At 45.2% G+C, this 12765-nt stretch overlaps 1 protein-coding gene across 1 annotated transcript; it reads right to left on the reverse strand.

Moving 5' to 3' along the window:
- Positions 1-323: 323 nt before the first annotated feature.
- On the reverse strand, positions 324-3421 carry urp2 (urotensin II-related peptide). The gene is made up of 4 exons (XM_010886196.3): positions 2967-3421; positions 1552-1886; positions 743-890; positions 324-632 (listed from the first exon to the last, which is right to left on the reverse strand). Exons 1-4 carry the CDS (start codon positions 3061-3063, stop codon positions 601-603), a joined length of 612 nt encoding a protein of 203 aa, XP_010884498.2. The 5' UTR covers positions 3064-3421; the 3' UTR covers positions 324-600.
- Positions 3422-12765: the final 9344 nt, after the last annotated feature.

Here is a 12765-nt window from a genome sequence, read left to right on the forward strand (position 1 = left end):
AATCTCCTGTGTAAATCTGGACCACCGGGGTAAACGGTCCTGTAACATAACGTACTGTAAGACTAATGTGTACACAGCCTTTAACTGAAGCAATGGACTCTGAGCTTTTTAATGATGCTACAAACGCTTTATAAATGTATTCTGAGACACTCAAAAAACAGTCATGTGTGTGTCTGCCCTCAATCTTTCACTGTGAAGCACAATGGCGTTTCTAATGAATCTGGCACGGGTTTATAGTGCTGGGCATTGTGTTCATTTCATAACGAACAACTAAGAGAAAGAGGGATCTGTAGAAAAATAAGCGTTCCTTTATTGTCGTATAGTTTTGCCATGCTTGGGTCATCTTTATTAGAGCTCGCACCGCGCATTCTCTTTCCTCAAGGGTTAACAGGCTGTCGTGCACGAAGGCACAAGTAGACAGGTGAATGATGGGGGAATCTGCTTGGTCAGTACGGTTATTGATGAGCCAGAGAAAAAGGTCAATGGTGGCGCCAGGCCCCCGTTTGCCTAGAGTCCGGGTGTCGGATGGGGGTGGAGTGGCATATGAGTCAGTTTGGAGGGCACCATGGATGTTTCCACGTGTGTTCAAAAGGTGGAGGATCAGTTCTGGGAGCAGTATTTCCAGAAACACACTGTCGGAATGAAAAACAACAAGATTTAAAAGTGGAAAACAATGATTTTAGGGTACACTACAAAAACAGGAAGCAAGTGACCTAATTGCACGCTGACCAATTGCTCCCACCTCTCTTATTGCTGGGTTTCTTGGGTTGGAGGGACTTTTTTCGGCTGCTTGGGTCTATGTGGTCAGTGCTGGTCCTGGATGCAGTGACATTACCTCGTACATCCACAGGGGGCACTGTGGTGACTTTGACTGCGTCCTCTGCGGCCACCTATGGCAAAAACACGGAAAAAGTCACATTTCCATTTGATTTTACAACTCACTGTTAGATGGTTCCTTATTAACCTGAAAATTATTTATGGGCAAGGAAGTTATGTAATCTGTGTTCTTTTAACAGTGTGAGACTGCTAATAGCTAACTTTAGCCACCATTAACAGTCAATAGGAGTGATTAGTCAACTGTGCTGAAAAATCACTAAATGGCCAACGTTAAACCAAACATGGTTAAGTAGGAAAATAGGCTTTTCCCTCAGAAATCCCAGATCAGACGTGTAGGCATGAAAACATTAACTAACACATCTCATACACTGAAACATTGGGTCTTCATTGGGTTCCATGTTGCACCTTACTGCACATGTGCAAGCAGTCAAATCAAAGGCCCTCATTTGAATATAAAGTGTTTTCTGATAAAAATGAAAATGTGTTCACTTTCACATGGTTCTTGTAAGAAATTAGCTTGAATCTAGGTTCTGCATTTAGAACGAACAACTCCAAACACATTTTTCACTACTCCTATTGAAACCCCCAATCAGTTGTCTGTTAATCTTGGGAGTAAATGACACAAATACGTGTATAATAAGCGCAAGACAGGAGTTTCATGAACATTGGAAAGGTGGCCAATCATTGACAGTCATAAACAAAATACTGACTTACAGCTTTATTCTTCTTGGCTGGATTCCGTCCATTCGGTGACCCCCTGGTCATTACGGTCATTCGTGTGCTGAGGCTGTTGTTCATTTTCCTGCTGAGCTCCTCCAGTGCCGACAGCATGTTCAGGATCTGGGCTCGTCTGCCTGGACTGCTCGTCCCCTCATCCATTTTCAGCTGACCATTCAGATTGCTGATGGACGCAGGGGTCTTCTCTCCGCTGGCAGGGCGGGTGGTCATTAACAGTTTCTTCAGCGCTTTAGAAGTGCTGGTTGATGAAGCTTGTGTTCTCGGTCGTTCGGCTGAGTCATCTGTAGCTGGATCTGATGGCTTCGTGTCTCCTGAAAGATGAACATTCACAAAACTTTAAATGTCTGCACTGCCAAATCTTCAAACATGGACAGAATGTCCTCCTTGTGTATTTAATGTGATGGTGGCTCTGGATGTCAACGCTTGGTCCGTTCCAAACACCTCACAATGATTAAGTCGAGGTTTCTTCAGAGGCCTGCCTTGTTATTCTCTCGTCTCTTTGCTCTCAGGGGGCTCAGACCTAGATTGAAATTTGCAGAAAGTGTCCTGCAAACATAATGTGACTGACTGATTGACTGACTGACTGATCCACCAAATCCTAGCAGCTTAGAGTCTGTTATGTAATGTAAATAAAGTTTACCGCATTTCTCGGCTTTCTCTATGTTTGTTTCAGAGGGTCACTCTGTCAACTCGGGAGTATTGTTGTGTGGCCACAAAAAGAGCTTCCGGACGTCACAACCTTCCCTTGACGTCACAACGGTCCCCAAGCAACAACGCTAGCAACGCCATGGAATCCCCCGCTACCAGTGTCAAATAGTATGGAAGCGGTGTGGACATGAGTGGTTTTGAGTGTCTGTACGCGTGTGTGTGTGTGTGCGCGTGTGGACATAGGACACACTCAAAGGATAATTCGGGATTGTGCGTGTATGAGCAAAGAGTAATAGAGGCAGAAATGAGTGTGAGACACCAAATCTTCCTCTACAGTCCCTGAATACTTTCTTCACTCCTTAACACGATCACCCCATAATCTCCTCCTCTTCTCGGTGCCTATGCCTCACTCGCTCTCCTGCACCCCACTATCTCAAAATCCTGCATAATTCCTCCACCCCTGTCGGTCCCTTCCAGAATCCTGACATTCTTCCCAACATGCCTCTCTTCGTTATTAGGTCCCCTAGTTCCCTCCCTCCCATTTGGACCTTGGATCTGGTGTCCTCTCCATCTCCTTCCACGTCTACAACTCTCCCTCCATCCACCCCTTTGTTCCTCCATCCCCTTACATTTCATCTGTCCATCCCTCCATCCTTCCATTCTTCCTTCCCACCCTCTCTCTCTCTCTCTCTCTCTCTCTCATCATCCCTCCCTCTTCTCCTCCGCCATCCCTCTCTCCTTACCTCTGTCAGTGAGCAGGGTGGGGGCTGGGTCCACTCCAGCCCACATTGTAATCAGCACAGTCAGAACTCCCACCAAGACCACAGATCCTTTCTGCATGATGGCACCCACTGACCACAATTACTGACTATTAATGAGCCGTTTTCAACCACAACGTCTGGGTTTCAACCACAGGTACCACTCTGGGCGGTCGACTCAAGTCTTTGGGTTATGCCAGGGTTTAGTTTACGTCTCAAAAGCTGAGTTGGCTCTGTCGTCTCCTGGTGTTGAGATGAACCTGGATGTCTAGCTGATGTCAGTACAGTCAGTTGTTTGGTTCTCCTCTGGTCTTTTCAAAGTCTCTTACTTTATTTCTCTCTCAGTGTAACTCGTCTGTCATGCACGTATCATTCAGCAGTGATGCGCCCCTGTGAAGAAGGCTTGTCGAGATGGTGCTCGCGTCGAGGAGCGTGTGCGAATTTCGCTCCGGTCGTCTCTAACTGCAGACCTGTCCTGTCCTCTCTTTTTAAACCCAGTGGTTCCGTTACGACGGGTCACACCAACACCTCGCCATTAACCAATGGGAAGACGGCTGTTTTCTTCTGATCCCACCCGCTCCTTCGAGGCGGCGTGGTGACATTTGGCGTGTTTGGCGTCAGGGTTGGCATTGTGTGTGTGTGTGTGTTTGCTAGTGTGTGTGTCAGTCTGTCGCCCCGCTGTATAAGCAGTGATAAGACTCTTCTGAATGTGTTTGCTCAGGGGCCCACAGAGAAAGACCCTCTGACGCATGAGGGCCAAAAGCCTGTCTACAACACCCACAAAGTTGGCCCTGACCACACAGACACACACACACACACACATAAAATTAAAGGGTCAGTCACGAAAACAAACGCTCCAATAATAATATACATCCATTGATAATTACACACGTGCACGCTCGCCCCACCACTCCACACCGGTTTGAGAAGGGCAAAGCTTGGTTTTTAATCCGGCAACAGACTGACCTCCATTGCACAAATAAAAACACAAATCAACAGTCCCTCACACACTTCCTCACCAAACACACGCTCACACGCACAGAAATATCTGATGCAGACAGCGGGGTGGGATGCGCATCAAAGGGGCACGCTGTCACGGAGAGTGTCCGGTCCACAGAGCAGGTTGTTTTCCTGCCTGTCACGAAGCCCAGTCACACAGGACGTTGACGCTCTGTCGGACGCATGGCGTCAATAAAGTGTTTTGAAATGACGGGTGAGGACTGAGAGGAGAAAGGAGAGAGGGAGTTGAAAGAGAGGGGGCATGTGAACGTTGTGTTCGTGGTGACAGGGTTTTAGAGGTGTGTTTGAATGTGTGTGTGTGTGTGTTTGTCTGTATGTGAGAGATGAGCGGTTTGAACTTGTTGCTGGGAGGTGGAAATTCAGATTGAGAGCATCCAACTTTTCATTACTCTCTCTAACTTTCTGAACAAGCCTCTGGAATCTGCGTGTGTATATCTGTGTCTGTCCGTTTGTGTGCGTGTGTATGTGTGTGTTTGTGTGCGTGTGGTTTCTTGCGTGCAAACTTGCGTGTGGGCTTTTGTGTGTGTGTGTTTCAGAGACAGTGAGTTCCTATGCTATCCATTCATCATTCCTGATGGTCTTAACTACCCAGACTGTCTGTGTGGCTGTCTTTGTCTGTCTGCATGTCTTTCTGTACTCTCCCCTCTGGCTCAGCTACTGCATTAGTCAGTCTGGGTCAGAACACAAGCTACATGACTCAGATGTCAAATGTCTTTGGGTGGGTGGTCATCAAAGGCAGGACTAATTACTAGTGACGACTAGTCTTTTTTCTACAACCTTCTTTCCTTCATAATTTTGTCAAAATCGATTGCCGTAATGAATGGCAGTAACTCATTGCTACAACAGGAGAGTGGAAGATCACTGCAAGCTGCCTCCTAGGCTCCAGGAGAGTGGAAGATCACTGCAAGCTGCCTCCTAGGCTCCTTCCTTCCCCCTTAGGTAAACACCTACTGACGATGCCTCCCTACTCTCCTGGTAGCACTGCTTCAATAGCCGCAGAAAGTAGATGGCCTACCAGATTCTGAAATCTACTTGTAGCTCTAGTCAGCCTAACGAGGCACGTATGTCATCCTTCTGTCCACCAGCAAGACGCATGTCACTACAACCAAATGGCACACATTGCCAGTCCTTTTGATATGAGTTGAATACCATCACGCGCTAAACCATTATCAGCAGCCCCTGATCAAAATATCTTCAGGCTTCTATAGAGGCTTCCCAGCCAATTGTCAGCTAGCGGCACTGTGAACGCTAAAATATGAGTTTGGGAATTAGCTTGGTGCTATAAAAGAGTATCGTGGACCACTGCCCACCATAACCATGTGTCTCTTACCTGGGTTTTATGCACTAACCATTTCATTATTTTCAAATTATCATGCAAATGTCAGGCTGCTAAAGATGCATTGCCGCGATTTTTGCCTACTGACTGTAAAAGTTTCTTGAGCCAAAAAGGGGATGCAAGAAAATTTGGTACCATTCCATTCATGTGCTGATATGTGGTATGAAAGTGATTTTACTTCAAGATTATGCACATATCAACGACATATTGAACATCCAGACAAAAATGGGTGGTTTGTTACTTGCAAAAGTCCTGTAAAGTATTGTTATGAGTATGTTGTTGTTTATGGGACCTTTCTCTTCCTCTGCTTTTTTACCCTGTGGCCACTAAGGGGCAATGTTGCTCCTCCACAGATCTACAGCAGGTGCTTCCTGTGCAGGTGGCTCCATCTCCAGTCCTGGAGACCAGCTTGGTAGAAAGGCTGTTTTAGCAGGACAAGATCATGCCAGAACCTTAAACACAGCCGACTAACGCGTGAACAGGTATTCATCCACATTTGCTCACTTTCTTTGTAAAATTGTAGTTTTATCGTTGCGTGGGTTAGTTTGGACGTGCAGAACTTTTGAATCTAACGTGATCCTAAATGATATGTGGGGAATTATTCCAGCTGTGCAAATAGAGAAAAGTGGAATTTGAGTGAATATCGAGAGGATAGAATGAGTGACAGCGAGGAAGCAGAGAGGACCGGTGGGATCAAGGTGAGAGAGGATCCAGGGTGTGATAGAGGAGGTTAAGCTTTGATGGATGTAGGATGTGGGCTAGGAGGAGAAGGTCAGAGATGAGAAGAGTGAAGAGGAGAGGAGAGAAGAAGAAAAGGGCGATTTGTTTTCAGTGAAACATGAGCTTTTCTCCCCACTTAGCAGCGCCGCAGCCCTACAGCGGAATCTATTACCATGTGTCAGGAGGAAACCAGAGACATGGTAACACAATAAGGGCACGACCTGTGTGTGTGTGTGTGTGTTTACACACATGCTGTATGTGAGCTATGATTTGACAGTAATCTATTATTGTTTGGGTGTGACTTCTTGATTGTGTGTTTGTGTGTCTGTGTGTGTGTGTGAGTGTGTTTACTGTATGTTAATAGCGTGAGTGATGGAATCACTTTTCCCTCTTCTGCAGGGTTAAAAGCTTTCAGCCTGATGGAGGGTGAATGGAACAGAAAGCAAAGCAGCACAGACTGATTTACTTTGAGAGTAATGTGTGTGCATTATTGTCTGTGTGAAAGTGTGTGTGTGTGTGTGTGTGTGTGGTTGTGTGGTTGTGTGTTCTGAGGGCAGCCCAGTTGTCACTCTACACCAATAGGCCACTGTGGTTCAGAAGGGTTTCAAAACCTCTAACCACAGTGTGTGTGTCCAGTGTGTGTGTCAGTGTGTGTGTGTGTGTGTGTGTCCAGTGTGTGTGTCTGTCCAGTGTGTGTGTCCAGTGGGTTTCAGCCACAGTGGCAGGCCGTTGGCCTTCTCTGACACGGCGTGGAACGGAGCAAACAGACCAGAGGCACCAGCTCCCTGCCCGCTCCTCTTATCTCCAAACAATGAGGGGAGAGAAAGGAGTTGAAATGAAACAGTGAGGAGAGATGGAGGGAGGGGCAGAGAGTACAGATCAACATAGAGGTAGACGGAAGTAAAGAGAGGAAAATAGTCATTTGGGGAGAAGGCAAGAGAGAGAGAGAGAGAGAGAGGGGAAGAAAGGTAGAGATATGCGTGGAGAGGGCTCCCCTGACTTGTGGCTAAGTTGGCAATGTGTTGTGTCCTGAAGGATATAGATGGGGACAATCGTGTGATCGCTGTCTATCATCAGACACTAATGGTGGATCCATCGACGGGCTGGGTAACGTGATCGCCTGGTTTTTAGTGCTAACTGCTGCACTCCCGCTAGCACATCAATCATTCTCGCACTCCCACCATCGCCTCCCAATGCACAACGCTAAATATTTAATCACCCACCCTCTGAAAAAAGGGAAAAGAGAGGAAAACAGAGTTAAAAAGAGATGGAGAGAGAGAGAAAAGAGATTGCCTCCGTTTATCCCCTCTCACTCACCTCAACAGCTTTCCTCGCTTTTCAAATGTTCCTAGTCAGTCATCATCTCATTGAACCAGATAGGATAAAAATAAATGTGCATCACCTTTAAAAATGTTTGGAAAGTAGCCATTTCTAAATTGCTATTTGTCATGTTGTTAGAGAGTAATGTAAATGTTGTGTATATTAGGAATAACATGGAGAGTCTACATCAATAACAGTTGTGTGATTGAACTTGATTTCAGTATGATGTCGGGAATGGGAAATGTGCTGGCAAAACAAATAAATACACCATAATATATGTGGTTCCATGATGAAAGCTAATAGAGGGTTGACTTTGACAAACTCCCACCCGCCTCTCACATAAACCCGCCCCCCTGCCCTCCCCAGGTCAGTGGCTACCTGAACCCCGGGTTTCAGTTGCATGTGTAATTAAAGGGTACGTTACATCACGCGCCAGCGTGTCGGGTGTCAGAGGGCAGACACCTGACACCGCCTCCCGTTACCCAGCAGAACCCTGCTCCCCCATTAACACAGATGAATTATACATACAAACTTCAACGTGGTGGGGGGGGGGGGGGCCGACAGGTGGATGGGACGGGAGAGAAAGAGAGAAGGGGGACAGAATGAGTAGAGGGAGAAAAGTTTGGTGAGTGATAGACTGTTTCTACAGCCTAGGGTCTTGTCGGGCCTTGCAGGGTTGGGGGGGGGGGGGGGCTGGGGAGCGGATTCTCCAGTGATGTCTCACTGGGGTTCTCCGGAGACATCGACCGTGACAGTTGATGTCTCAGGGTGATGATGTCACAGTTGGACAGATATGGTGTATTGATCGGCTACGAGTCCACCTTGAAAAAAAAACTATAAATCATACCAACCACTGCTACTGACATCTCTTTCTATCCTTTCAGTTATATACTGTATATAAATACATATTTTTGTTCAGTTTCTCCATTTCTCTCTGTCTCCCTCTCTTTTCCTTTATTTTCTTTGTCTCAATCTCCTCTCCCGCTCCCTCTCCCTCTCATTCAGCTGTCTCCTCTAGTTCCATCGTTTTACTTCTCCCCCTTTAACTCTTTCTCTCCATCTCTTTCTTTCTTTCCTTGTGCCCCAGTATGAGTGATTGTGTGGGGGGACAGTAATACCACTGATTGACTCTGTGGTTGATTGATATGTACTTTAGTGGACTGAGGTCTGGCTAATACAGGACAATAGAGAAATACATTCCCATGGAGGAGGCTTAGGATGTCCTTCTACAGTCTTCAATAATGCTATTTATGCTTGTTTCTACAGACTGCTATATCTTTTTATGTCTGTGTTATTTAAATGCTAATAATTTTGTTCAAGTACACAGCTTTGTTTGCCTGTAGTGCCATGTTTGTCATGCTCGACCACAGGCAGCCTAATAGTTTTTTATAAATTGTTGTTTTGTTCATTTGAATGAAAAATAAATACACTATTGCTAATTTAGATGTATACAATTAAATACCTAATAACCAAATTGCAATTTATGCCATGGTGTGTTTTGATAAAGTTTCAGTTTACACATTACAATTAATTTATGCAGTGTCCATACCTTAAATGACCTCAGTGGGTTCTGGAAGTGACCTGCTTTTTCTCCTAACTATCTATTTATAGTGTCTCCATGGCAATATCAGAGGATCAGTAATACCAGGAGGTATGAGGTTACCTTTCGACTCAGAACAGAGACGACCCACCTGACAGCACTTGGAGAAACAATCGGCCCAGTGATCAATAGCCCTAAAAACCAGAGCCTGCTACGCGTTGGACTGCGAGGCTGTGGAGGATGACTGTGGTGAGTCCGAGGCGCTGAGGAGACACCACATGGAAGTACCCAGAATAAGGTTATGGTTGATGAGTAAGGATAGGGTTGAGTAGCCATTCAAATGTGTGGTTAGACGCGGTAACAACCGAACAGCATCTCTCCATCGGTCCGTCCTGTTCCTCGCTCTCCTTTTCTCCGTCTCTTCATCCCGTCCCCCTCTTCTCATCCAAATGTCCCTCTGATTGGACATCAGGGTCAAACCTGTTTCCATGGTGATGGATGACAATGGGACGTTGCGTGTACGTGTGCGCGTGATTGATCAAGAACGTTTGTGTGTGTGTGTGTGTGTGCGCATTGGTTGCGTGCGTAAGGGTCAGCGTTAGCGACCCTGAGTCTGAACAGAGGGTCCATTTCCAGAAAACAATACACTTTAGTCAGGCGGGTTGGAGAGAGTCTGAGAGAGGAGACACAGTGATTCAGCCTAATTCAACCGTAAAAGAATCAGCATCAGGCTGCTAGAGACAACTCACTGTAAAGGAAAAACCGAATTGAGAAAGTTACGTCCTTGTGTCTCCAAATATTCTTCTTTATACAATTAGTACTTACTGTAAGCTTTATTAAAGAGAATTCCTCTTCGGGACAATTGATTATTTTCTTCTATTACTCCCTTTTTTCTATTCATCCTTCCATCATCTCTCCCCTTTTTAATCTCCCTCTGTCTTTCTTCCTATTAGTGATTTCAAATTCCCTTTGACTGTCCAAATATCAGGAAAGCAATATTGACCGTGTAGTTTTATTTTTCGGAAGTGTGGCTGTGTGCAGCTCAAGCTAAAGTTTAAATCCATCCAGGTCATTTAAGGGAAAGAGCCCCATAGGGACATCCAAAAACACCGTGATGACCACATCACATCATATCATATCCTCCCATATGGTAATAAGAGCTAGAATCATTACCAGACCTTCAGGACCCATGTGTCTCTCTGGGGCTTTCTCAGAACTCTGCTCATATTCATATTCGCACTTTGTTTTGTTTACCTAACCTTTAAGTGAGTGTGTGTTTGTGTCTTTCTGTGTGAGAGAGGAGGGGTTGGGGGAGTGGGGGGGGGGGGGGTCCTCATTTTGGCATGTTTGTTTTTCCGGTCGTTCCGCCGCATCGCACTTCCGCCGGGGTGTCATGGCCAAACGTCGACTGGCGAGTTAACGGGAGGTCTCCAGAGACTGATCCCGGGATCAGGGCGTGCGGTGTGTGCAGTGTGTGCTGTGTGTGAGTATGCGCTGGGCGGGTGTGTACAGGTTCCTTGGGGTTCATAGTGCTGGATGAACATGTCAGATAAGTAAATACCCCCCCCCCCCAACTCCCCACCCCATGAGAATGCTTTCTCCCCCCCCCCCCCCCCCCCCCTTTGCCGTGCTCCGGCCCTGTCCTGGAATCAACAGGGTGCGACCAGTGAAAGGCCGCGGGGGTGGGGGGCAGTGGCGATACCGTGTTGGATAAACACAGTGCTTATTTCAGGAAATGCGAAAAACGCATAGGGCACATAAAAATAAAACACCGTCTTTCGTTCAAAAGGTTTTACACTGAGCCAAATACTTATTCTTACAATTTAGCATTTTAGTCATTTATCAGACACATTCAGAGCAACTTTAGTATTGTATGCATTTTTGGACCTTTAGTATAAATTATTACAAGTATTTCATTTACAGGTGAAGGATTGGGGTAAAATCGAGAATTGGGGATGATTAGGTGATGATAGCCAGATCAGATATGAAACCAGAACACCTGTGATACCAACCCTGTGGACCCAATGGATGTTTTTTGGGATATTTAGTGACCACAGGTAGTCTGGACACTTAATCTCCCATACAAAAAACGACCGCTGTATTGCCCTGGGGCCCTGGGATTTCATATCACTCAATCTAAAGCTGGTAACAAAAAGACTTCATGCTACGAAATATTTTCAAACATATTTAATCAAATTGTTTACAGGCGCTTCATACATACTGCATATCAACTTGCACATGCATGCATGTGAGGGTGTACATGGGTGACAGAACTCTCTGCACCCACACCTCCAGTAACAGAGATTCCCTGCTGGTTTAGAATATGACAACAGGATGAATCCTTGTTACTGATGGCAGAAGGTAAGACACTCTTCCTCCAATCAGAAGCTCTTCTTCAGCGATTCCCTCCAATGACCTTTGTGTATGTCCTGTCCATCCCATTAACTCCTCAAGAGAGAAGAGTGCCTCCCCTTGTCCAGCAAAGAAAAAGATTTTTCAGGCTCTCTGCAAAGACAGAAAGACCCGTCAGTGAGTAGATAAAACATTACATAGATAAAACATAACACAGAGTAGATGAAGCACTACATTGATTAAACATTACATAGATAAACATAACACAGAGTAGATGAAGCACTACATTGATTAAACATTACATTCTGAAGATAAAGCACTACGTAGATACATAACTATAAAGATGAAACCCTAAACACTGTAGTTAAAAAAAAAACATAGAGTAGATAACGCGCTACATGGATAAAAGACTACGTATAGATAAATCACTATATAGATAAATCACTACATAGAAGAAAGACTACATAGAGTAAATAAATCCCTACATAGATAAAAAAAAAAACCTACACAGAGTAGATAAATTCCTACATAGATACAAACAAATTACACAGAGTAGATAAAGTGCTACATAGATAAAACACTATGTAAATAAAGCACTAAATGGATACTGCACTACTCTGATACAGCTCAGTGAAGTGACTTGCTGACTTGGGCTTCAGCGACTGAACAGCTATGAAAGGATTGTCGTTTTCATTGATCTGTTTTTACAAGAAGCCTTTCCAAATGTATAGTGGCATTGTACGACACGCGCAGATATCTGTTAGTTCCAGCTCACTGCCATCCATTAGTCCACACTCTTCATTTAGACACTATCAAGTTTATTGATCAACACTGAGTACATCAGCTAATCTGTCATAGATTCTAGAGTACAGGCTTTTAACCCATCATAACCCGAAAGCCTTAACCCTACCACTGTCACCTTGACCTCAACGCATGCTTCTTAAATGTACCCCCCTGACCTTAACACCACTGTCACTTTAACCCTACCACTGTCACCTTAACCCTACCACTGTCACTTTAACCCTGTCACTTTAACCCTACCACTGTCACCTTGACCTCAACGCATGCTTCTTAAATGTACCCCCCTGACCTTACCCCCTAACACTGTCACTTTAACCCCTAACACTGTCACTTTAACCCTACCACTGTCACTTTAACCTTTCCACTGTCACTTTAACCCTGATACTGTCACCTTAACCCAACCACTGTCACTTTAACCTTTCCACTGTCACTTTAACCCTGATACTGTCACCTTAACCCTACCACTGTCACTTTAACCCCTAACACTGTCACTTTAACCTTTCCAATGGCACCTTAACCCTAAAACTGTCACTTTAACCCCTAAAACTGTCACTTTTACCCTAATACTGTCACCTTAACCCTAATACTGTCACCTTAACCCTACCACTGTCACCTTAACCCTAAAACTGTCACTTTAACCCTACCACTGTAACCTTAACACAGCCACTGTCTTCTTCATCTATTCCAAATCTTCC

Source organism: Esox lucius, chromosome 22, assembly GCF_011004845.1.
Source record: "Esox lucius isolate fEsoLuc1 chromosome 22, fEsoLuc1.pri, whole genome shotgun sequence".
Taxonomy (NCBI): domain Eukaryota; kingdom Metazoa; phylum Chordata; class Actinopteri; order Esociformes; family Esocidae; genus Esox; species Esox lucius.